Source organism: Poecilia mexicana, unplaced genomic scaffold (genome assembly GCF_051168715.1).
Source record: "Poecilia mexicana isolate PSO_F unplaced genomic scaffold, ASM5116871v1 scaffold_3, whole genome shotgun sequence".
Taxonomy (NCBI): domain Eukaryota; kingdom Metazoa; phylum Chordata; class Actinopteri; order Cyprinodontiformes; family Poeciliidae; genus Poecilia; species Poecilia mexicana.
Genome location: NW_028263372.1, coordinates 6,738,820 through 6,765,062, shown reverse-complemented (window position 1 = coordinate 6,765,062; position 26,243 = coordinate 6,738,820). Strand labels below are relative to the sequence as shown.

Sequence of the window (26,243 nt, the reverse complement as noted above, 5' to 3'; positions counted from 1 at the left end):
AGGAAAAAAACTGACTATATAAGAGAATGTATGTAGGTTTAATTCATAATAAGCAAAATGTAATGAGGTGCCTATCGCCAAATTCTTGTGTTTCAATCCTAACTGAGAAGCCATTTTTTTTAAATCGCATGTTAAAACCCACAAAGTAATTACAGCTAGTGTGATTGAAACAGATTAACTTCAGATCCTTCCAGCAAAGTCTCTTCATGCTGAACGTCGCTGCAATCTTCACTAATTTATGGATCTCTGTAATTGTTAAGCACAAAATGTAAGTTATGTTTTATTCTGAGCTGATGTTTATACAGACTTTGATATAAAAAAGTTATATTCTTATCATCTCTTAGTTTTGGTTTAGTGAAATCTAACATATGTGTCAGGTATTTCACTTTTTAGTAATGCCAAGGCACAAGGCAAATTCAAAATGAGAACCTAATAAATACCAGGTTAAAAATAACCCAAAGGGTTCTACTGCTGACCCAGTCCTGGGTCCGACCAATCCGGCCCTAGATAGACTTATCTGTGTATTATGGGTTTGACTATTGATTTTACAGACCACAGAGCACGTAAGAAACCTTGGTTGTTGTTTTGCAGTCAAATCTAAACATAAGACACCACACAAAGTCTGTTACTGAGTGTTTTCACACCGGTAACCTCGATTCCACTGAGGGCCAAAGAGCCACATTTGTTCCATTTTCAGTTGGTGTGGTTCACTTTCTTGGTGAAACACATTACCAGAATAAAGGATTTCATTTCAAGACAGAAGAGAGAAACTAAGTAAATGCTTAGAATTTCAGTAGGTTACATTATCGAAGTGTCTCTGTGAAACAGAGGTACTTTTCATTTTGGACCATATCAAAAACCTGGGCCGGTTGTGTCATTATTGATAAAAACCAATTAAATTGTTAAAATATCAATAAATAACTGTTCCTCCAGGATTTTGTGATTGCTTTAGTGGGGTTTTTTTTAAACAAAATTGCAGATTTTATGGTGCCAATATAGAAATGTTTATAAGGAATTTTTATGAAATTTGCACTAATGTATGATGTTAAAGTTGACTTTTTATTACTTGTATCAATTATGGATACAAGTAATAAAAACCTCACCTGATGTCACTTGACCTCAGGTGAGGCTACAGTCACTTAAACTCAATGTTTTTGACCAACTTTGAGAGAATTTGCAGTAAAATCAGAATTTGTTGATTTTTTTGTGAATTTTGCAGATTTGTGAAAATCACTGATGTAATTTGGAGTCTGAAGGGCCACATAAAAAGCTACAGCGGGTCAGATTTGGCCCCCAGGCCTGGAGTTTGACACATGTGCTGTAAAACAAATCATTCAGGCTCATCCAAAATGCTGCTGCCACAGTACTGACCAGCAATAAGAAACAGATTATACTACACCAATTCTTAAATCGATGCAAAATTTGCTATTGGTTAAGAACCACAAAATAGCTTTAGGTCAAAATGCATTTCTGTTCAAAATATTACAACTAAATTAAGCAGGTAGAATTTAGTTTCTAGCTCTGGAAGAAACTCCATGTAACAACAGTCTTTTAAAGCTTGAAGGTCTTTGTTTAAGACATGTGTAAAGCACTCTGGAATGTCTCGCATTTAGCCTGATTCTACCCAACCGCTAACGTTTGGCCGAAACGTGAAGACCGCCTCGGCCAAACGTTATGCCAACTCGATCGCGAAGGAAGCAATGCTATGAAGCTTTTCCAGCAATGAAATGTCTTAAACACTCCTCTTGCTTCAACTTTGATTGCTCTGTTTTTGGAAGCGTGAGCAACACGGACTGAATGGCTTCCTTCACTTCCTCTCCTGCTGTTGCCAAGTTCCAACCATAGGCAGACTACAAGTCTAAGATAACATGGGCTGGTGACGCAGCGTATGAACGTGACCATGTTAGACTTTCTGCCCAACCTTATGTGATCTTAACTAAAACAATGGTGGGTTACATGACAATGCTTTCAGACCACAGGCTGACAACTTGTGACGAAAACACAAAGCAGTTTTATATGAAGCTTAAAGACACAAACAAACTTTCTCATGAAGCAGCAGACAAATAAAGTCACAAGGACATTAATAACGTTGTACCGTTTGAGCCTGACTGAACCTGTAAATGCTTCCATTAGAAATCACACCGTTTTGAACCCTTTTTCTCAACCCCCAAATGCCAGCGGGACAACACAACAGAGTCATAGGACATGCGAAGGAGCATTTCCCTCATTAGAGCTTGTTAAAATCTCGGAGGTCGCTAGGGCCCCGAGGCTCGTTAGAGTCCAGGGAGATGAATGGGGAGGACTGGTTTGGAGGCATGGAGGCTGCTTGGGAGTCGGCCAAGGCAGCCTCAGTCAGTGAGCCCTTTGTCGGGCCTGTCAAAGCATTCTCATCAGGCTCAGCTGTTCACTGTAAAACACACTGATCATTATGAACAGGCTGACATAGAGAATAACGCTGAGTGCTGCAATTCAATATTCTTACGTTCATCCCAGAAATAAAGTTTGTCTCTTCATGCTCTAGATATCAGATGTGAAATGGTTCACAGACAGTACCGTGTTGCCGGGTGGTTTAATAAAACGGACTTCAGTAGCAGCATCTTGTCCAAACTCTGCTTTTCAGGAGCCTTCCTACGAAACAAAGACTGCACTATAAACATCAAAAGTCAATTAGAATATGGTCAGTGTTTGTATGACGCATTACAACAATGTGAGAGTTTCACAGAGGTTTCTAGTGTTCACCGAACCTCGTTTATTATTGTGATCACAGCGTATTGCGGTCCATATGACCCTGGTGGCAGGGAGCAGCGGTACCATCAGCTGGAGACTGGCACACCAGCATGGCTTGCTGGAACTTGAACATGCAGTTACCTTTTAAGTCAAGGTCAAATTTATTCACATAACACATATAAAACAACATGCATAGACCAACCTGCTAAAATAATGAAATATCACAATGTACATAAACTATTAAAAACAAATCAAAGCATAACTCTAAAGCTCTTTCTCCATTGTCAAATCTCACTCTAGTCAGGTAATGTTTGATTAGGTTTTAGTCAAGTTGGGTGCTTCTCCATTGGCAGAGTGTTCCTCACTATGTGAGCATGAATATGAGTGTGACGTGTATACAGGAGCTGTTCACATGATGTAATGTTGATGATGAAGTGCCCTTTCTAGAAAATGTCCCAGTATTTGTTTGTCCCCGTCCAGTTGACAATGTACGTGTTCTTCCATGTCAAAAAAAAAAAAAAAGTTTGGACCTCAAGGTTTGTCCATGGAGTTATCGATTTGCAGTACACCTTCTAGCTAACAATTATGGTCTCAAAGTGGATTGAAAATGGTGATTGAGATGTTGTTGTTAGAGTAGTTTGCAAGCACCACCTTCACTCACGCCTTCACGTAAATCCATGGGGCAATCAACAAATGCAGTCTGCTGCCAATCAAGTCATTTGCGCGCAATACCCAGCTTGTACTGGGTTCTAAAAATCTGGCCGGGACGGACTGGTAAGAACTGGTTAAAGACACTGCTATGGAGAAGGGGCTTGAAAGAGTTGTGCCAGGTTGGGTGTGGGGCTCATTGTGAGCATTTCCTATGGTAGCATAAATGTAGCATTGTTGTTGGAATGTGCTTTTGGCATATATCAGGGATGTCCTGCTTTAGTCCTCAAGTGACAGTATCCTTTAGTGTTTGGATGTGTCTCTGCACCATTACAGATGATCCAGATGGCTGAATTACTTCCTCGATATGTCACTTAGCTCTGCAGAGACCAGCTAATGAGCCATTCCTCTGGTCCAGGTATTTGAAATCAGGGCAACACTGAAGACATGCAGTACTCTGGCTGTTGAGGAGTGACTTTCAACTTTACTGGTTTACATAGTGTAGAAAGGGGCAGTCTGGAGGGGAAAGTACTAAGAGAATTGTGGTGTAGTGATTGAATTCACACCGAAGATCCACAGCTGGATCTTGTACAAGATTGTTTAGGTCATGAAGAGTGAAGTCAGTGAGGTTATGACACTTTTCCATGCAGTGATGACGCCATGCTTCTTTCCCTGTGTTTGGATTTACTGTATGTCATTGTCATGGCAGTTATGTGTGATGAAAAAAAGTGATATTTTCTGGATTTGTTCTCCAGCTGTCATATAAGCAATGCTTACCAGTAGCCTAAGCCTATAGTCTAGGATCAGTAGCCCTTTTACTGTGGAGCGCTGGTAGCTAATGCTGCTACTAAGATGGAGCACATTGATGGTTTCCTGTGGACGGCAGTATGTATTACATGACATTCATCTGTTCTGTTGTCCCACAGCTTGCAGATGTTTTACTGATATGGCAGCTAAGAGTGGTGACACACAGATGGTTTCCTCTTTCGTCTCATCGCCGTGTTTAGGTTGGAATTAACGGCTCCACTTCATCAATTATGCAACGGGGAGAGCCTCTTTCTTATTGTCTCATCTCTGCTTTGTGCTGATTTGTGTTTTTTTTTCTCTTTGGAATAAATCTCCAGCCTCTGAGGTTGAGGAAGGTCTTTACTAAAGCGGAGGAAATTACGAACAAAAGAAATACATGAAGTAATTTCCAGTGTTCACAGTCGATACCAAACACAACAATCTCCATACTGGCAACCCTGGTGGAGAGGTGTAAAAAAAAACTTTTTTTGTTGCGGTAGCATAATGGACTAAACAAATCTATACCTAACAAAAACCAAACAAATCATGTTTTTCTGATTTTTATTTTAATGTGAGATTAACTGCAATAAAATTGAAATTGATTTAAAAGTTTTGAATAATGGTGGTGTTACCCAAATATGTAAAAAATGGGCATTCTAGCTTAAGTTGGTGTTTTGTGTGGTTTTGAACAGCAACAGTAAACATAGTAGTCATGGAAGAGAGGAATGACTATACGAGTTCACACATTCGGAGGAAGAGAAATTGTGTTTTGTTTTTCATGTTATTGAAAACAATAGAATGGAAAGCGTTGGTGGGACGTTCACCTTTGGTCCACAGGACAGTGTCCTACGGATGGATTGATGGATGGTCTCTAATAAGTGTGCAATTGCAGTAATGGTTTATGATAATCAAACAGAAGTACATAAATAACTGAATCATGAGAAAAAGAAAAATATCAGACTATCATCTAAATGAAAGGAGGCCCTTAAGGAAGTCTAAGCTGGTGTGATGGGAGAACAGTAACAAAACGGTACATCTGAGAGACCTGAGGGGAGTACAGGGACACAGCCATGGAAAACCTTCATAAAATTATGTTTCATCCTCTTTGAGAATGTTCCCCAGCAGTCCATTATGCATATGAAGCACTTTGAAATTAGCCTCTTTGTTGGACTCTTGCAAATGTCTTTTAATGTATAAATTGGTTTGGTTATTTGACAAAAAAAAAAAGAGCTAATCCCTACATCCCTCTCTGCCCGTCTCCACCTTTTCCCCCTCTGCCTCTGTCTCTGTCTCTCTTGCTGGATTTCCTCTGTTTTTCTGTCTTGCTGTGGGGGAAACAAAGGGAACAAAAGAATGAGAGGAGACAGTAAGCTCTCCGTCCACTGTAGTGAGTGGTGGAGTGGGGCTCTCAATGGAAGGCTGGCCAGACTGGGCGGACTGATGCTATGAGAACTAGGCCACAGCACCGTTGACAGAACACAAGGCTAAAGTCATAGTAGGGATAAAGTGAAGGATTTCTGCATTGGAGAATGCAGAGGGAAGAGTGCTGGGTAGAAGAAAAACTCATAAGCTCAGCGCAAACCCAGTTTAGCTACTAGTAACATCCATTAGAACAGGACCAGTTTTAATAACACTATTTCGACAAGGAAGTAGCAATATAAATTCAGTTTGATCTTGTAAATCTCATGCAATGTGTCCAGATTTCAAATTTCTGGAGCATTCTTTGTGGTTCCTGATTCCCACTACTGTTCAACATTAACTGAAGATCGGTGGAATCTGATTTTAGGTTGGTCACTTGTAATCCTTTGGTGGATTTAGTCAAAGGTGGTCTTCTGTTTGGATGCTAAATGGGTCTGTGCTACGTCAGCTAAAAATTATGTTCACTGATCAAATGACACCTCAAAGTAAATCAGTCTTTCCCTACTCAAATTGCTGATACATTTTCCCCATACATTAGTAGAGCAGTTTAACTCCCTGCACAGTCTCCATTGTCCTTGAAGCAGTTTTACCAACCATGTCAAATCTTTTGAGCATATCAATCCCAAAGCAGAGAGACAAAGCCTATTAACAATTGTTTGTTTCCCTAGTTTCTCCTTATTTGTGCTATATTTATGTCTTCATTGGCTAAGAAAAGTCACAGCGGGATAAATCTTACAGCATATCCCCGGAGCAATGTTATTTCGGTGTGCAAATTAATGGTTACTACATCAGACAGTCATGGAGAGAAGGGAATGAACAATATCAAAAATGTTTTTGTTTTTGTTTGTTTTTCAGGCCTTTGTGGATAACTACCAGTTAATAGACAATGGAAGCACAGATAGAATGAGCTGTCTCATTGAAGGAAATGATTAGCTGATGGTCAAGAAATGGAAAAAAAAAAACATAATTCAAATAACACAAGACAAATAGATTCTGTGAGGGTGAAATAGAAATGTGGCAAAGACAACAAAAGAAAAGGGAGAAAAGTTGTGATTTGTCCTGTGTGATGGAGTGGCAGATGTTTTATGGTATACCCTAGAGTCTAGGGTATACCATAAAACACCCCAACACCAACACACACACACAGTGATGGAGTGGTTACAGAAAACTTAATACTTTTGGCAAGAGTTCTTTATTGTGAAACAAACAATAATTTGGGAAGAGTCGTTGTGCTGGGGGATTATTGTAGGATAAGTTTTAGCTGTATGTCAAAAAGGGAACATACTCCAAGTACGGAGTACACATCTGTGTGTGTGTTCTCAGGAGGTAATCTTCCATGCTGTGCTGAGTGGGTTTTTTTTGTGACACAGGAAGTGGTGATGTAATAGTTGACAATCCCAAAGCTTTTCACACACTCTCTGTCTCCCTCTCACTCTCTAACATGCTGATGCTGTTTGCCTCTTGGCTACCATGAGGCTCTAAGTTCCCCAGTTATGTGTGAGAGAGAGTGCTGGTTCTGGCTCTGGTCACAGACTATATATATATGTTTATGCATGTGTGTGTGTGTGTGTGTGTGTGTGTGTAGGTGTGTGTGTGTGTGTGTGTGTGTGTGTGTGTGTGTGTGTGTGTGTGTGTGTGTGTGTGTGTGTGTGTGTGTGTGTGAACTATACATGTCTGTTAACACGAGTCTCATTACAGACTGGCACTTGCCTGTTCTTTTGGAGCAGGGCAGGTTTTACGTTGTGTTTGGATTGGAAACGGTCAGTCTGATCTGGTAACCCTGGTGATTTGAAGAGCACTTATTCAACTTTTATAACAATACCTCTGAATATTTTTGACATTTTTTTTCCCTGATATTTGGAATCTATGCAGTGCATAAATCAAGTTGTTTTTGGGAGACTGAGAAAACTATCGGGACACATCCTATTATTTGGTTTGGCGCATCGTTCAGAACGGATCCCGTTACCAGCTCCAGATAATAACAGAATGAACTGAGCTTGCAGATTTAAGTCAGAGGGGGGACAGATAAACCCAGAACACTCACACATTACTCGGTCGCCATGCGCTGTAGTCGGCTGGAGCTGCTAGAAATATGCAAATGAAGTGCAAAGCTGGAAAGACTCACTCTGTGTTATCTCCCATCCCCACTGCTTAAGCCCCACTGGCTGCTTTAAACACCCTGCAAAGGGAGTGTTGTGGATGAATCTGCATGTGTGTGTGTGTGGTGTAGATGGTAGATGGGGGGGTGGGGGGGGGTTGGTGCCTTCCAGTACAGTACCACAGGGACATACGACTGTGATTTCAGACCAAATTAAGCCACATCAAACACACCGGATCAAAGAGTGTGCAGCCGTTGCTGTTTGTACGAAGAGTCTGACATCCAGACCGGAAACCCCACCCCCAACACACACACGCACACACACACACACACACACACACATGCGCATGCATAGATACACCTTTCCTTCCTACTGTCTCCACTCAACCTTCACATTTCCAATCAGTCCAGTGTTTGACTTGTTTCTGTCTGCAGATCCTCTATATCCCCTACAGACATTTGAACCTCACACTGAACATAGACACCCCTCTCCTTCCACCCCTCTCCCCTCGCACACAATTTGCAAGCACTTAACAAGGTTGCAGGTTAACCTAGAGCAAGTATAATGTAATATGTTCAGGAGCTGAGAGGGAGAGAGGGAGAGGAGGGGGGGTGGATTAAAGAAGTGCTGGGAGAATGGGGGATGCATCCATTAGAGACACACCTTCAGCTCCAGATTGTGTTAACGATCCAGGAATGTTCTCGTCGAGCCCTTTGATGCCGCTTAGTGCCAGTGGCCGTCGAACACTGTGTGTGTGTGTGTGTGTGCGTGTGTGTGTGTGTGTGTGTGTGTGTGTGTGTATGCATGTGTTTATAGGCATGTGAGAGCGCACACGCGTGTTGTGTGGTAGATGGATTAGATGACTGCACCCGAAGGAGCGGAGGGGTTTGGGGAGATAAAGGAAGAGGTGAATGAAGGGTGAAAGCTGGGGGTGGGTACAGTGTACCACTGGCATATGTTTTTGTGCGTGCACTTGTGTGTGTGTGTGTGTGTGTGTGTACTTGTATATGCTTCATAGAGGACCACTTTCACCATTTTTACCAACAAAGAAAGGTCGTTCGTGCAAAGTGAGGATCTTTTCTTGGACCTCCTTTATTTTTGAACTTCTGTTGATTTAGAAGTTACATTTTGGTTAAGGTTAGCAACAGACTAGTAATGGTTATGGAAAATGTCTGGGCATAAATTCAGTTACTAAATGAATGAAAGCCAATACAGAGTCCTCAGTTTGATGGAAGTCCAAGGATTTGTGTGTTTGTGTGTGTGTTTGTGTGTTTATATGTGAGTCTGTGGTAATGCTTTTGAGGATGTAAAACAGGGAATTGAGTAAATGAAGTAGAAAACAAGGCAGATAAGTAGAGCAAGATGCAACAGAATAGAGCGATGAGAAATTATCGTGTTAGCCATTTCTGACTGAATAGAAACACAGACGTGTACGTTTGAATTATCTGTTTGAACAAGGAAGGAAAAGGTCATATTTTAGGAATTTATTTGGAATTACACGTCCTACATCCTGATTTTTCGATGAATGTTCTAATGGTTTTATAATTCCTAAATACAAACTACATAATACCAAACACGCATATGGTTTTACAAAGTAAAAAGCACTTCCTGTTTGGTTTAGAAATTGATGTTAGCTTATCACTGATGTTAACTCATTATTACAGTTTTCTTCTGCAAATTTAAAAATAATTGAATAAATATAGCAACTTGTCAATTCTCGACATAAACAGTAATTCATGAGAAATGTTTTTGTATGTTGAATTTAATGTTTAAAAAGGTGATTGTTAAATGTTCTTGTGTTGCATTAGGTCAAAGGATAGCACAGAATATAATTCATATCTGAAAACTGCAGTTGTCCAGTTTTGTTTGAAATATGTTTCAGCGCTTTAGTGGTACTTTGGGGATGAATGTTTCCAACCAGATCCAGTCAATTGGAAACCTTTTACATAATATACTTGCTTATAAAGTCCAAAAGAAAATCATCCATTGTAACTGAATATGTTTTTTTTTTATTATTATTATTATTACTCTGGCGCCCTCTGTATCATAACTGCAGAGAAAATAAATGTACAGGAACTTTTTAAATAAATGTTTGTCAGTAATAACTCATCTGACTATTTGTGTTGCCAGTGCTCCTATCCTGTGTGGGAGGACTTCAGCGCCAAGGCCACCAAGCTGCATTCCCAGCTCCGGTAAGCTCTGCAGAAACCAAGAGATCCACTCTCTAAATAAAACACACAACACCCTGCAAAAGTAGTTACATACATTAAACTTCTTCACACTTTGTCAAATTACAACCACAAACTTCAGTGTGTTCTGTTTGAATTACAGAACACAGAATTACAAAGTAGCACATGACTGTAAAGTGAAGAGATGATGCTGACTTTGGAGAAGCTGCAGAAATCTCAAGCTTGGTTGGAAGAGCCTGTCAGTAGCAGGACCGTTAGCAAATCCTGCCTTTGTTGCAAATAAAAAATGGCTCAAGGTATTCTTGGATAAAAGCCATAAGAAGTACTGATCATGATTTGAGAATGTTTCTCTGGTCAGTAGTTAGGACACATGGAAAAAAAATGATGGAACTAATGGATGGAGCTATGCTGGTCAGAACAAGCCCATCAAAGTCCAGACCTTAACCCAGGTGAGAATTGTGTGACTAGACAGTAAAATTAATTGTCAAAGATTTGTCACATCTATTATGACTGAGCTTGAGCTATTGTGAAAGAAGACGTGCAAAGCTGCTAAAGAGTTCATCCCAAAAGCTTTTCTACAAAGTTTTCCTAAAGTATTGATTCGCGGGGCTGAAGACATCACTGCTGTACATTGTTTCTCTATGTTTGTGACTAAGACCGCCAATTAAACACCATGAAGTTTATGGAATATGGAAATATAATATGGAATATGGTTGGAATATGGCAAAGCAAGTTGAAGGAGCTTGTGTTGCCATATTCCAAAGCAAGCTCCTTTGGAAGACAATGACTTATTGGGTAAAGACCTCAATAGATATAAATAGTAAACTTTATGACTACTCTATTAGTCTGATATTTGTCTGATATTTCCTGTATTGATTTTTGATCTGATATAATTAATGAAAATTTGTTTTTATCCACATAGAACCACTGTTCTGGCTGCTGTGGCCTTCCTGGATGCCTTTCAGAAAGTGGCAGACATGGCTACCAACACTAGAGGTAGGTTTGTTTGTTAAAGAAGAACATCTATGTGTGCAAAATACTATAACTGTTGGTTTTCTGTCCATTTTTTCCTCCACTTTTGTCGTTGGTCCTGGAAGCATGCTCAGTAAACTGGTGAAAGGGTTTACAGCAGCCTAGAGGAACACAAGGTTACAAAGTTAGAAAGAAAACTACAAGAGTGGTTAAAGACACGATAGGAACAAAGCTGGTCATTCACTGACTGAAATTCCTCATAGGATATCTGTAGCTAAAGCAGGGGTCCCCAAACTATGGCCCGCGGGCTGGATCCGGCCCACTTCCACATTTGGTCCGGCCCCCTGAACAACACCAGAGAGCATTCAGATTTTTTTTTTTTAATTTATTGCATTTTCCGGTTTATATGTGGATTTTTCTTCAACCACCAGGGGGCTCTTTAGCAGGAAGTGTGTCCTGTAAACTGTGGGTGTTTTGTTTTGCATGGCGCATTGCTGCCATCTGTTGGACTTTTAGGGAACTGCTTGACTTTTGTTATTTAATCAGTACGGTTGTTTGCTAGCGGTAGAGCAGATGAACACGTGTCTGTTATGAACGCTGCATTCCAGGTTGAATTCTTTGAAGCAATGCCTGCAAGTAGCAGCTTATACTTCAAAACGAGCCTTTAGAAATTAATATATTATAGCTAAAATCCCTCAATGGAATATATACTAGTCAGTCCCAGTGACCGTTTCACTCATGGTTTTTGCCCATGTGCTTTCTGTGTAAAAATCAATCGAGAAACGCTTGGCAGTCTGGTGCCTCTGTGCAAATCCAATGATACATCTATGTCAAAGACAACCGACCTCAGCACTTGAGATGAAGTATGACGGAGTCTTTAGAGATAGATTAAGGACTAGAGCTTCTACTCCCCCATGTTGAGAGGAATCAGATGAGGCACCTGGCCAGTTGGCCTCATTTGGAGGTTTTTTTACTATTGCCCTGATGGTAGGACACCCCAGGGCAGATCCAAAGCTCACCTGAGGAGCTATGTTTGCCTTCCAGCCTGGCAATGATGACAGATGATGGTAGAGGAGATTACACTCTCCACTGCAGACTTACAGAAGACCTGTATCTTGGTGCAAAGTCTGAAGGACCAAAGGGTCCTCAAAAAGTACTCTGCTCTTTCCCCTCTTCACTGTTGCATCCTCACAGTGAACACAATGTGTTCATCTTCCTCCATCACTTCTACCTCTTCTCCTGGGATGGAAATAGTGTCTGTCATTTTCCCTTTTCCTATACATCTACAGCTATCTCATTTATGTTGTTCACATTCAAGATGATGACAAAATATATCCTTGGATTGAGGACAGGACTCAATACAATTCCCAAGAAAACTTGCTTATTCTTGTCTTTATGGATATTACTATGGACTGTTGGATAGTCATGATGGAACAACAGGTTGCCATGTTCCCACAATGTTGGGAGCATGAAGTCATCCAAAATCATATTTGTAATCTTACAGTAACCTTTAGCCACAATAAGTTGCTAAAGTTCAAACTTCAGCCTAACCGAACTTTAAAGGATTCTGCATTTTGCCATTTTAAACTGGTTTAAGTTTTCCTTTGCTGTTGACATGTTTAGTATTCCACCAGGATGCAACACAGGGAAATCCTCCTGCTGTTGTTATTTATTAGGTGCAGATGTGATACAGTGTGTGGGATGAAGGTGTGTGTGTGTGTGTGTGTGTGTGTACCACACCAGGTGGGCTCCTACAACTGAGGATGCAGGAAGAGGCTCATGCTGCTTTTACTGGCCAGACAGGAAGTCTCTAAGCTTTGTCAGCTTATACCAAATGTGCTTCCATTGCTGCAAATGCATGAAAATATAACGCAAATGATGCAGTTCTACTGACGCACGCTGCTCACCAGAGGCGTCCTGAGTTTCCGGTACTGATGAGTCATTCCATGAGCTAGCATCTGTCTGATGCTCTTTTTCACCATGTGAGGCTCTCTGATGGATCTGCTAAATGAAAGGAAGCAGAAGACAGGAGTAATTATGAGATTCTCTGTCCTTGCGCTGTATGAAAGCACTTCTTCTTACAGCGGATCTGAATCCAGCCCAAAGCGTACTGACGATCCTACGCTCTGCTCTTGTACCCAAGACTTTGGTTCTAGGATGTGACTAATTTTAAAATCAAAAACATGAAGTATTTTGGACTTGAGTTGAATAGAACTGAGTTGAATTTGGGGCTAATCTGTTCATACTGGGATGCAGAGTCAGATCAATTAGGCTGGTGTGACAGGCTGCATGAGAAGGGCTAAATAAGGAGGCCTGGAGGGAAACGGTCAGAAAACTTTCCCAGAGAAGTGTTTGTTGGATTGTCAGTAATAAGATGAGAACAAGGAGAAGAAAAAACAAACACAACCACGAGGAACTGAGGACAGAGAGCCCCCGGATGTATTTTTAATTAGTGGAATGGAAAAATGTCACAAAATACAGCATGTGGGATTTATGGGTGTTTTTTAGCTTCCGTGTAGATCCCAGGTTGACGAGTCGAACAAAGACAGCCTGGAGGACAGGAGCTGCAGTTTGCGCTGCGTTTGGGTTTGTGATGGTGTGTGTGGGTTAGAGGGAGATTTAACATGTTGGTGAAATCCAGCGGGAGGAGGTGTGCAAGTGTTTGTGAATTCCCCACTGGGGGGTGAAGCGGAGGCCACTCTCAGATGAACCATCCACTTTTCTTCTCTCTGTCTGATGGGAGAGCAAAAAGCAACAGCGACGGAATGAAAACTAGAATGGCGAGAAATTCTCCATTCTGCTGCTACTTAACTCCGCAACAAACGGAGGAGACCAACATTTCATATGTCAGAAGATTACACATATTTTAATGATTTCACTGGGAGATTTTCTTGCATTCTTTCCCTGATTCTATCTGTGAGCTTCTGTCACCACCCTCTTCCTCTTCACTCACACAGTCATCTCTAAAGTCCACACACCCCTGTTAAATACCAAGCTCTTGTCATGTACAAAAACAAGACAAACCTTCCTGTAAAATTCCACTAAAAACTCCTTTTAGAAGAAAAAAAGCACAAAAGGTCCAACAATACCTTTTGGAAATAATATTTTTAAGCTAATACTTTATTGAGCATATTTTGATTTAATTCCATTTTATTTGTTTTATTTGATAAATCTAAAACTTGGAATTTGGATTTTTCTTCTTATGAAGTCCTTTTTTGTTGATTTTGACATAGGTTTTGTATTTTTAGTATACATTTATATGTAATGACATGAAATGCACAATATATTGTGATCAGAATCCCAATATATCCGATAACTTTGGTCTAACTGCGACACTGGAACGTTTCTACACTGTAAAAAAAGTCAGTAAATTTACGGTAAAAAAAGGTAAAAAACCAACAGTTTTTGACCGTCATATCCAAAAACATTTCATTACCGTAGAAATTACATGGAACCACCGTAAGTCGAAACTGCAAAGAAAGTCAGTAAATTTACGGTAAGAAATGGTAAAAGACCAACAGTTTTTGACCGTCGTATCCAAAAACATTGCATTACCGTAGAAATTACATAGAACTACCGTAAGTCGAAACTGCAAAGAAAGTCAGTAAATTTACGGTAAAAAATGGTAAAATACCAGCAGTTACTGACCGTAATATTCACAGCATTATACTGCCGTAGAAAATACATGGCATTATCATAACTGAATAAATATATATCCTAAGTAATTTTGACAGTCACGAATGTAGAAAATACAGAAATATAGTGTAAAAATATAAGTAATTGTAAAGTTCATAAAAAAATTGTAATATTGCCAGCAGTTAATTACCCTAAACTTAACAGTAGTAATCAGCCAAAATTACAAATTTAGCTGATATTTAGATCTACAATGTAAAAGCGTAAACTAGACTGCAAAAGAATTTTTTACAAAGAACAGAATGCTGGTGTGATATTTTGGTTTCTTTTTTAATAATGCCTTTAATACAGTGTTTTTCAACCTCTTTTGAGCCAAGGTACACTTTTTTAATTGAAAAAATCTCGAGGCACACCACCAACCAAAATTGTAAACAAAGATACTCTGTAGTCGCCTATATTACATATATAGTCATTCTTATCAAAGTGTCTTGAATAGGAATCAAATAAACACAAAAATGTATTTTTATTACATTTTACATTTCTTATTTCAAATTGCACGTAACATGTCCACTTCAAAAATACACCTGAACAGCCACAACACTGTGGTGTTAAATTTAAAGAAGTTGTAGAAAACTTCAGTGTTTTACAAACTAACCCACAAGCATTATTTTAGCCAGATTACAGAAAATAATTCTTATTCTGAAAGAAGCAATAATATTTGGGAAAGATTTCACTGTTACAATATGAAGATTTGCATGTACAAAATGTTAATATCTGTATATTTTACCCATCTAGTGTGAAACCTGTGAATGTTTGGATGAAAACAGCTGATTTCCTGGCAGAAATTGAAGAAAGACAAAGCTCTTCCTCAACAGCTCTCAGTCTCTCTCTGGTTTCAGTTTTTATAGTATCCAGGCTTGAGAAGCTCACTTCACACAGACATGTTGTGGGAAATGGACCCATGTTCTTTCCAACTACTGTTGAGCTTCACCGTCTTTTCGTCACTGTCGTCACAGCTAGATACGATGCTCTCACCGCTACCTGTAACATTCATGCATCACTAATTCTCTTGTTTTAATGTAAAATGCTTTGTACCTACTGCCATCTAGTGGTAAGAAAATTACATCATTACGCCGCTAGTCACTACTACAGCAGACACTCGAAGATGGCATTATTTGCAGATAATTAATTCTTTTTCAAAAAATCTTTTTAAACCAATTACCGTATTTTGCAGACTATAGAGCTCACCATACTAACACCTTCAATTTTTTTTTTGAAAAAAAAAAAAAACAAAACAAAAAAAAACTGGAAGCTGCTCTCGGTTTTCCGTAAGGTCCCAGCAGAGAACTGCGTCCTATGAAATCTGCTGGATATATTAAGGACGCAGCACTACGTCTCCAAAGTCGAACCATGGTTTCGTTCACACAAAGCTTAAGTGCAGCGGCTTTATTTCCCTCTGTAGTGCCAGATCGACAGTCCTCAACTTAAAAGCTGCATCATATGAGTTTGAAAACATTTCTCCGTCGTGCCTGCTGCTAGCATGTGGTTGTTCTAAATGAAAATCAACGAGTTCTTCTTTGATTTACAATTTTGACTTCTAATGATTCACTTCCTGCTAGAGAGCCCCCTGGTGGTTGAAGAAAAATACACAGAAAAGCCTCACCGGGCTACAATCCGCATAGTTCAAAGCTTAGGAAAAAAGTAGCGTCGTATAGACCGGAAAATACGGTACCGTAGGTGAAATTGAATAATTTCCACGGCTTTAATACACCAAACTGAAATCTCAACAGTAGACCAGGCATCGATCTGGCAACCCACCGATTGCAAAGCAAACTCCTACAGCCAACGCCACTATCATTTATGAGAGCATTTGATCATTAACATTAAGAGAACTGTATGTTAGCCCCTCTTGCTTCATTGAAGCTGAAGTTGGTTTCCAATTGCTGCTTCCAATTTGGGAAATGGCTAAAGGGCAATTCCACCTAATTTTTCACTACAATCAGCATCTTTAATTTACTCTAGCTAAAAACTACAACACCTAGACTCTTCAAATCTGGACTAGATTATTCTCAACTCATATCAGAATATTTAAAACCAAGTGTGGGATTTGTAAAACCTTTATCTGATTTGTGAAACTTCAATAAAGAACAATTCTAGTGTTATCCAAAATCATACAAGTTGTAAAGTCACCCATCATTGAAGTTTCACAAATCCCACACTTGGTTTTAAATATTGTGCTATTAGTAGAGAATAGTCTAGAGCAGGGGTCCCCAAACTTTTTCCTGCGAGGGCCACATAGCTGTTCCTTTCTCTGCTCGGGGGCCGGTCTTAGTTTTTGGAGAAAGATACCTTAGAAAATTATTGTCGGCGGGGGGGTGCTGTTCTGTCTTTGAAACTGTCGACGGGGGGGGGATTGCTGACTACGACACATTCGTAGATTTTTACCCAGAATGGAAATGGAAAAAACCGTGAGTGAAACGGTGACTGGTACTGACTAGTATATATTTGAGGGAAAGTTAGTTTCACATCTGCTCAAGAGCCCCTGGTGGTTGAAGAAAAATCCACAAACCGGAAAATACAATATATGAAAAAAATACACTGAATGCTCTCTGGTATGAGGAGGCGGGCCAGATCCGGCATTGCCAGACCAAATGACGCAGGCCGTAGTTTGGGGACCCCTGGTCTAGAGAGTTTTTCATTTTGTTATTGTGATAAATAGCAGGGTTTACAGTAAATGGAGACTGTTAGTAAACAGTCATGTAAACAAATAATTATCTAGTTTGCATTGCTGCTTGAACCTTCAGCATCAGCAGCAAGATTCAACACAGTAAAGTCACTGTGCTAACTAAGGTTGCTAACTAGGGTGCTGAGAGCCCAGTAGGCCTGGTCCTTGTCAAAATGCTGCTACTGTCTTTGAAATCAAATTTCTGCTATTTTTGCACGTTCAGGAGGAGAAGGGCAACACATCACAGGTGAGTCCCTTTCACGGTTTTAACTGAAGTTAGCTAACTTTAACCAACTGACAAAGAAATGTGTAGTTTCTGAGCCATGCTGTTTATGTACATGCACTGCAGCTATATATTTTTACTATACGGAACATTTAATCTTCACAGATGCAACACTTCCATTAATGTTTCTGTAGGAACGGCTGCATAGATTATATTTCTGGTCTACTTTAGACTACATGTGCTTAAAGTTATTGTTAATGGCAGAAGCAACTTTTTCCAAGTTTGGTTCAATAATTAATTTGAATTACTTTGAGTGTGAAATGTTCATGCATGCAAGTTAAATCTCTGAAGAACATGTTAGCTTTTGTTTCAATACTTTGGTAATACTTAGAAGTATAAAGCTTGGCATCAGAGATAATATTTAATATTTTCCTTTGACCTCTTGACTCTCACCCCCAAAATACTTGCACTAAAGTCACTGGGTCCATGACAGTTGATGGATTTTAAGATAAGAGAATTTAAATATTAATATTTTACAGCTTTTCTCAGTTTGGGTGCATCTCTCAGAACAGAATTGAAATTCCTAAAACTACCTGTTCAATCTTCAAATTACTGTGTCACTTCTGCACATCAAAAAAATTAGTTTTGCAAGTTTTGCTTTTGTACATCATGTAGCTGGTTATGTACACTTCTATGCTTTCCCCCCCGTTGTAATTTGCTTTTATCGTCTTGATCAAAATATGTTAACCCTCCTGTTGTCCTCGGGTCAAAATGACCCACCACTGTGTTAAACCCCCCCCCCATAAATCCACTAAATGTAATTTTTTTAACTTGAGATTTTAAGACTTTTCCTAGATTGGCCCAGACAATAGAAAAAGTTCAGTGTTGCTTTTATTCTCATTTCCATGTAAGCTGTACAAAAAAGGTACAAAGATGGTCTTCAGGTCAAAATGACGCGTGAGGCAAATGGAGTTGAAATCAAGGTCACAGAGTTATTTACAAACCACAAAATGTTACAAAGTTTTAGTTGTGTCTCAGATCAATCAGTAGCAGAAGTAAGCAGAGAGTGGAAGGCCAATTTTCCAAGCCACAATGCCACTCAAACTCTTTCACACCTACTCAAGACTGATACGATTTGATGACCGTGAATCAAGACCAGCAAGACGTATGACAGACAAACTTGCAGCCATAAGAGAGGTATGGGACAAGTGGGTGGAGCGGTTGCCCTACCTCTACAATCCAGGGCCTGATGTAACAGTAGATGAGCAACTGGTTCCATTTAGAGGTAATCTATTTTCATATTTGTAATAAAAGTGATTTTCACTATTGATTTCTTTGACTGTTTTCTGTGACACTGATACTAATCACTGATGCTAATGTCTTTTGTCCAAAGGTTGTTGTCCTTTCCGGCAGTATATGCCCAGCAAGCCAGCAAAATATGGGATCAAGTCATGGGTGGCTTCCGAATCAAGCTATGCTTGGAAAATGCAAGTCTATACTGGGAAGTCAACCAGTGGATGCCCAGAGAAGAACCAGGGGTTGCGAGTTGTGCTTGATGTGACAGAGGGACAGAGGGGTCACAATGTGATATGTGACAATTTCTTCACCTCTTATGAACTCGGACAGCAGCTCCTGAAGAGGAAGATCACCATGGTTGGTACAGTTCGAAAGAACAAGCCTGAGCTCCCACCTGCACTGCTTGGGTCAAAGGAGAGAGAGGTCTTCTCCTCAAAGTTTGCCTTCACACCCACCACCACTCTAGTTTCCTACCTCCCAAAGAAAAACAAGAATGTAGTTCTTCTGAGCACACTGCACAAAGACGGCGACATTAGTGACCGTGAGGACAGGAAGCCAATCATCATCCTGGAATACAACCGAAACAAAGGAGGTGTGGACAACCTAGGAAGAAACCTAAGATTGGAGCATATAGCTGCAGAAGAATGACTGCCCGCTGGCCCCTGGTCATCTTCCACAACATCATTGATGTGTCCTCCTACAATGCCTTTGTGATTTGGATAGAGATCAACCCAACCTGGATGTCTCATAAGCACAACAAGAGGAGGGTGTTCCTGGAGCAGCTAGGAAAGGCACTTGTAACTCCACTCATTGAAAGAAGGAAGCATGTCCCCCGCACAGAAGCCTCAGCAGCAGTTGTGAAAGCTATTCAGAGTGCAGCAGCTCCTGATCAACCTGAGGATCCATCTACCACAGCCACTTCCCCAGCTAAGCCAAGTAAGAGGAAGAGATGTCAGTTCTGCCCTCAGACTGTAAAACACATACTGTGTGCTGCAGGTGTAAGAAATATATCTGCAAAGGCTGTGCACTTGCATACTGCCCTACATGTGCCAATTAGTTGAATGGGTTATGTTATTTTTCATATTTTTGTATTGTACATCCTCTTGTTCTCTGGAGAAAAGTAAAAGAAAATTAGTCACTTTGATGAATAAAAATGCATTCGAAACTCATTTTGCACATTTTTTTTCTTAAGCTATAGAAATTCAAGTGGAGAGGGAAAAGTCAAGTATTCACACATTTTGTGGTGAGTGACAATATACAAGATAGAATTTGGTGCTTAAAATTCAATTAAGCTGCTTATATTGGGGGTTTAGTGAAGACGGGTCATTTTGACCCGGAGGATAAAGGGTGTATACAGAAAATGAGGACAACAGGACAACAACGTGTCTGTGTTGAATTCTCAACTTCCAAAATAGCATCAGTTCATTGTGTAAGTCTTAACATGCATAAGTCTTAAAGTTGTCATAATGTGAATCATATATTAATTAATTTATATTCTATTATTTTCTAAATCTGTCCTGAATTTTTCAAATTGCTCCCAAGTGAGTCCTGAGTTTCTCTAACAGGTCAGTGTATGAACCATTAGCTCAACCAATGATCAACCAGTTTTCTGAAACAGATTGGAGGTGCATCTTGTGAACCATCAGTTGGCAACATTATGCTCTATATAGCCAGAACACAACACAATGTTACATGTCTGAGAACTGATGAACAAGTATCTGGACAGAGTGAACAGCCAGAGAGAAGAAGAGGAGTGAGGCTGAGGAGGAAATAGTTGGGAGGAAAGCAGAAGAAGAGTCAGAAGAGGCTGAGGACATCTGCCAGTTTCCATCAGTCCAACATCAGGACATGGCTGCGACCCACAACATGATGCTGATGGAGGTCCTCCCACCCTACTGTTCATTCCTTAACTCCACTGAGGAAAAAAGATTCCTCAGTGGAGTTAAGGAACAAAGTGACTATGGAAATTAAAATGTAATGTAATTTCTACAGCACTGTACAGTTTTCCATGAGGAGATTGTCCTGTGGCTCCTTTTCTACTTTTTTTGTTCTCTGCATTTCTGTCTTTTTCTTTCTGAATCACCAAGGCATGGTCCATGAATAAATTATAGCAAAAGCGTAAATCAGTGTTTCTCAATCCTGGTCTTCAGCGCCACCCTGTCCTGCAGGTTTAGGTATTTCCCTTCTGCCACACACCTGAATTGTATCTCTGGATGATTAACAGGCTTCTGCAGTACTTGATTGTCATCCAATCATTTGAATCAGCTGTTCTGGAGTAGAGGCACATCTAAAACATGCAGACCAGGGGGGCGGTGAGGACCAGGGTTGATAAACACTGGCGTAAATGATCCTTTTGTAGTCTCTTCCCATGACTAATCAATTTGACTGTCTTATCTGTACATAGAGAAACTATAACTTATTATTTTGAGTCACTGATATGTTAACAGACAGAATTTTAAGAGCTGAACTAAGGATTTTGAAAGCAAACAAATGCTATTTTTCCTGTTTCTACAAATTGTTTTGAGAAATGCGCTTACTGTTTTGTAAATGCCAACAATGACTTGAGAAATGCACCAAAGTGACTGAGGAAAACTAATGTAGCATAAATTGTCTCAGCTGTATCTATTTGTTTGCCTGTATGAAAAGTGTTCACATTTACAGCTTTGTTTCTGCTAGCTTGCAGGAAATGTAACTTACATAAATGGTTGAAGACAACCTATTGGCCTTCGTGATCCTCAGATAAATGGTGAGTATCTATTTCATAAATTGCCTAAAACAGTTATATTTGTTTTTATTTATGTTTTTTGTTTGTGTATTTTGTCTGGTTGCAGAGAGGATCACACCTGTTGACAACAAAGAAAGGTTTAACTACTGAATTTTCAGTCAGAAATGATCGCACCACCTGGTTGAAGTACCTGTGTCCATATGCAAGTCAACAAAGGTGAAACAAACATTTAAGCGAATAAGATGTTCACGTAGTGCATCTTTCTAACTTTTTCTTTGTTTGTTTTCCAGCAGAGAGGAAACACCCGATTGACAACATGTGAGTCTCAATTTCAACCTGTGACTGGGAAGACTACAACCATCCTGAGCAAAGTCTGATCTCAGCGACTTGTGACTCTCAACCCAGAACAAGAATCCTTTTATCACCATTTTTTCTTCTACAATATGTTATCTCTTATGTGGACACATACTGTTTTTTTTTGTTTGTTTTGTTTTCCAGATCTCAGTAATACCGTGAGGAAACTGGACAGAAAATAGAATCAGTTCTTTTTTTAACTAACTTTTTAAATAGAAATTGTTTCTTTAAGTGGATTACTCGTAATCTGTATTTTTGTTTAATTTGAAATTATTTTCTTTATAACTTTCTGTATAGAAATGCTTGACAAGTTACACTTCCTTGTGTGTTGTACTATAATTTGTATGGTAAAATTCTGGTAGGAACAGTGACCAGTAATTTACCATACGTTTTTTCTTTTGGGGGGGGGGAGGGTTTACAATAAAATGTCAATATATCATACAGTCTGGATGTGTTTTTCACTCATGTAGATATTATGCCTCAGGCAGCATGACCGTATTTACTACGGCAAAACCACATTTTATTTTTTTTAACATATTTTAGGAAGTACGGTATTTTACCGTATTTTAAAAATACGGTAAAATCCTGCATTTACAAAATACGGTAAAAAACTGGCAGCTGTGGTTGCCAGAATTTTACCGTATTTTAAAAATACGGTAAAATCCTGCATTTACAAAATACGGTAAAAAACTGGCAGCTGTGGTTGCCAGAATTTTACCGTATTTTTAAAATACGGTAAAATCCTGCATTTACAAAATACGGTAAAAAACTGGCAGCTGTGGTTGCCAGAATTTTACCGTATTTTAAAAATACGGTAAAATCCTGCATTTACAAAATACGGTAAAAAACTGGCAGCTGTGGTTGCCAGAATTTTACCGTATTTTAAAAATACGGTAAAATCCTGCATTTGGTAAATACGGTAAAAAACTGGCAGCTGTGGTTGCCAGAATTTTACCGTATTTTAAAAATACGGTAAAATCCTGCATTTACAAAATACGGTAAAAAACTGGCAGCTTTGGTTGCCAGAATTTTACCGTATTTTAAAAATACGGTAAAATCCTGCATTTACAGAATACGGTATAAAACTGGCAGCTTTGGTTGCCAGTATTTTACCGTATTTTAGAAATACGGTAAAAAACTGGCAGCTTTGGTTGCCAGAATTTTACCGTATTTTAGAAATACAGTAAAAAACTGGCAGTTTTGGTTGCCAGAATTTTACTGTATAAAGACGGTAAACTTCTGGCAACTCAGCTGCCAGTTTTTTACCGTAAAATGAGGCCGTTTTTTTTTACAGTGTAGGGTCTCTTTGTACGTCCTGCTCCTGTTCATACCAGGTGTGGCATGGCAGACCTAGGTCTAATTTTTTCTGGTGTTCAAGGTCTTCTCCTTGCTAGCTATTTAACAAAATATCTGTCTAGCTATATAAATAGATAGCTAGCTCTCTAGATAGATGTTTTGTTTTGTGTGTTTCTCCGATCTGCAGCAGCAGCAGTAAAACTGGACCAGTTCACAGACTCCCATGGTACACTTTTAGCCGTACACAGAGCAATGAAGCACAAGCGTGTGTTCTTGCATTTCTGCATGTTTCTGTGTTAGTTTGTGAAGGACACAGCACTGATGGAGATGATTATCTGATGGTACAGAATGCCTGGTGGTTTTATTGCCCGGCTGTCTGCCTGCACCCAGATACAAGTTTTCATTATGAGCATCATAAATCTCATTAATGCACAGAGGGCTCATGTCTGGATGCCCTCATGCACAGACGCAAACTTCTGTTGCTCTTTGTGCATTATGATGGAAACTGATCTCCCAACTGCAGATGAAAATAACCCTGCTTTCTACAAAATGAGACAGGAGCAGAAACAAACTAAGGTTTGGAGAGAAAACAGACTGGAAAAGTCATTTCTAGCACTTTTATCATCTTGATTGAAGCCAAAGGAAGAGAGCCGGGGGCAGGAAGTAGAGGAGTTTATGGCCAATGTGGTCTTGATTTGGAGAAACACAACCACTAATACGACTGGTGTGGCTACTGGTGTGACACAGAGTCTGCCAGAAACCTGGGCCACATTCACAAGAGTTTACAGCCGCTTCACCAAAGCAGCAATTTCACTTGGAACCAGTTTATTGATGGGTAAACAGCTTACTGATGTATGGAACTCCATTCATACTTAAAATACAATGAGAAGGAAGTTATTTAATTTTTGGTAATGAAGAATCTAAAACTGTCATGGTTGTGTATCAAGAAATGCTGAATAGGACAGTGGAGCTAAACTGCTAGATGATGTCAGTCACAGTAAATGATTATTTTATACGATGCAAATGAGTATACCTTTCTGAAACAACAATATAACAAAGTATATTGGAAAATAGCATGAAATACATTAAGTGCTGTATTCCCATATATTTGGAGTTTTAGTACTTATATTTGTCAATGTACTGCTGTATAAGAATAGACGACGCATGTATTTACAGCTGTGGAAAAAAATGAAGAGACCAAAATGATCAGTTTCTCCAAATTGACTTTTTATAGACAAATGTTTAAGTAAAATGAACATTGTAGTTTTATTCTATGAACTACTGACAACATGTCTACGAAATTCCAAACAAAAATTTAGTATTTATTTCAGAAAATGAGAAATGGTCAAAACAACAAAAAAGATGCAGTACTTTCAGACCTCAGTGTCTGACCAATGTCTGCAGCTCCTCCAGAGCTAGCTGGTTGCCTCTTTGACTAAAGCATGGTCTCTCAGCGTTGTTGGATGACCATGTGTTTAGGTAGGTCTATGTTTTTATTTAGAAGTGTCAGCATAAACTGAGCTCAACTAAACACACGTCTTTTATTATTTTTTTTAAATGACTTGAAATCTATGCGTCATTTTTCTGTCACTCCATAAAATCCAAATGCGATTCTTCGATGAGTTCATTGTGGTAACAGAACAAAGTGAGACGCAAATGCACTCTGCAAAGGCACTGAAATAAAGGACTTTTTGTTCAGGCTCTGTTATATATTTCTGTGTTTTTGCGGTTTATTTGGGGCAGACATTGAAGTCAGGGTTGACTGATGATTTCTGTTTGGGAGGCAAAATGGGGACGTCTTGATACAAAGGTAAATATACACAGAGACAAAAGTTTTCCTTATGGAGAAATCAGCATGTTATCTCCTTCAAGCACCACCAGCTACTTCACAGAGACCCCCACCCACCTCAGCTTCACATCAACATGTTGGCTCTCTGCAAAGTCCTTGAAAAAGTGTCGACTTTCCACAAAGCACAGCAAGCCGTTTTTATGTTAGCTGGAACAGCGGAGACTCTTCAAAGTTGCGACTCCGGCGTGCGATGCATGTTATCTCCCCGTTTTCTCTTCCTGACTCCTGCAACAAATCCACAATTCGCCCAATCGCAGTCGAGCTGAATCACATTTACCAGCGCGGTTGCCTGGCAACAGAGAGGAGAGAAAGAGGAGTGTGTGAGAAAAAGGGACGGAAGTGGTGGCAGAGAAAAAAATAGCCGTGTTGTTGCCAAGAGGAAAGGAGAAATCTGAGGAAGATGGCTTAATTGCCTTTCACAGATTGCATGCCTTTCACGGTCAACTGCCGATTCTGATCTTATCCAGCTGATCATGCAACAGAATTGCCCGAGGCAGGGTTCTGTACTCTGGCCTACATAATTTGGTTACAGTGAGGATTAGTCATGTCCTGACATTATTTTAACCCCACATGGGTAATGGAGTCCATTTTAAATACAACCACAATAAAGTGTTCTGTGATTTGTAAAGTATCACAGATCAGTCTCTGATGTTTTTCTAAAGCTTGCATATGCTGAACCAGATGCAGTTTTCTGTCCTTCACCAATCCCAGGTTTTTTTTTAATGTAATAAAATGAGACCATGATAAATGATGTCATCCAGTAACCTTGTTGCACACACAGTGAACTCACAAACACTAATAATTTTCAAAAGTACCAAAGGTTTCAACTTCAGGATTCGATTATGTGTGCTATAAGTATATTAACATCCCATATATTAATTGATTTGGTTATATATGTCCACTCTACCTCGTAAAGGTCTGAGAGGACATCTGTTGTCCACAGAGCCATACAAATGATCCCACAGATTTTTAAAAAACTTAGATCTGGACTCAGTTACAATTTGAAACATTTTAACCTTCCCATCCTGAAGTCATCCTTAGATATTGTTTGAATATCTTCATGGAAAAAGTGTGTTGGCTTTGACTCATATGATTTCAAATAAAGTCCCAGTTGCACTGCATCATTGCCGACAGACAATCACTTCCATTTGCTTTGTTTTCTACTTTAGCCCAAATGCAACCACTGGACTTTACTGAAATTGTGTGCAAACAAATATAAGACAGTACAAGTAGTGATATTACATCAGAACCAGTTAGAAGGCAGCAAACAGAAATCAGCTTAAATTTCCTGCATCAAATCTT

The 26,243-nt window shown here is 39.5% G+C and overlaps 1 protein-coding gene across 3 annotated transcripts in view; it reads left to right on the top strand.

Annotated features, from left to right (window-relative positions):
• Window positions 1–26,243, top strand: part of LOC106918234 (protein MTSS 2-like) — an 85,430-nt gene that overhangs the window by 16,146 nt on the left and 43,041 nt on the right. For all 3 annotated transcript variants that reach the window (XM_088004108.1, XM_088004107.1, XM_088004109.1), the window contains exons 2-3: window positions 9,810–9,871; window positions 10,791–10,864. In XM_088004108.1, the coding sequence (XP_087860234.1) occupies window positions 10,846–10,864 (19 nt within the window). In that variant the 5' untranslated portion in view covers window positions 9,810–9,871; window positions 10,791–10,845. The remainder of the gene's footprint in view (window positions 1–9,809; window positions 9,872–10,790; window positions 10,865–26,243) is intronic.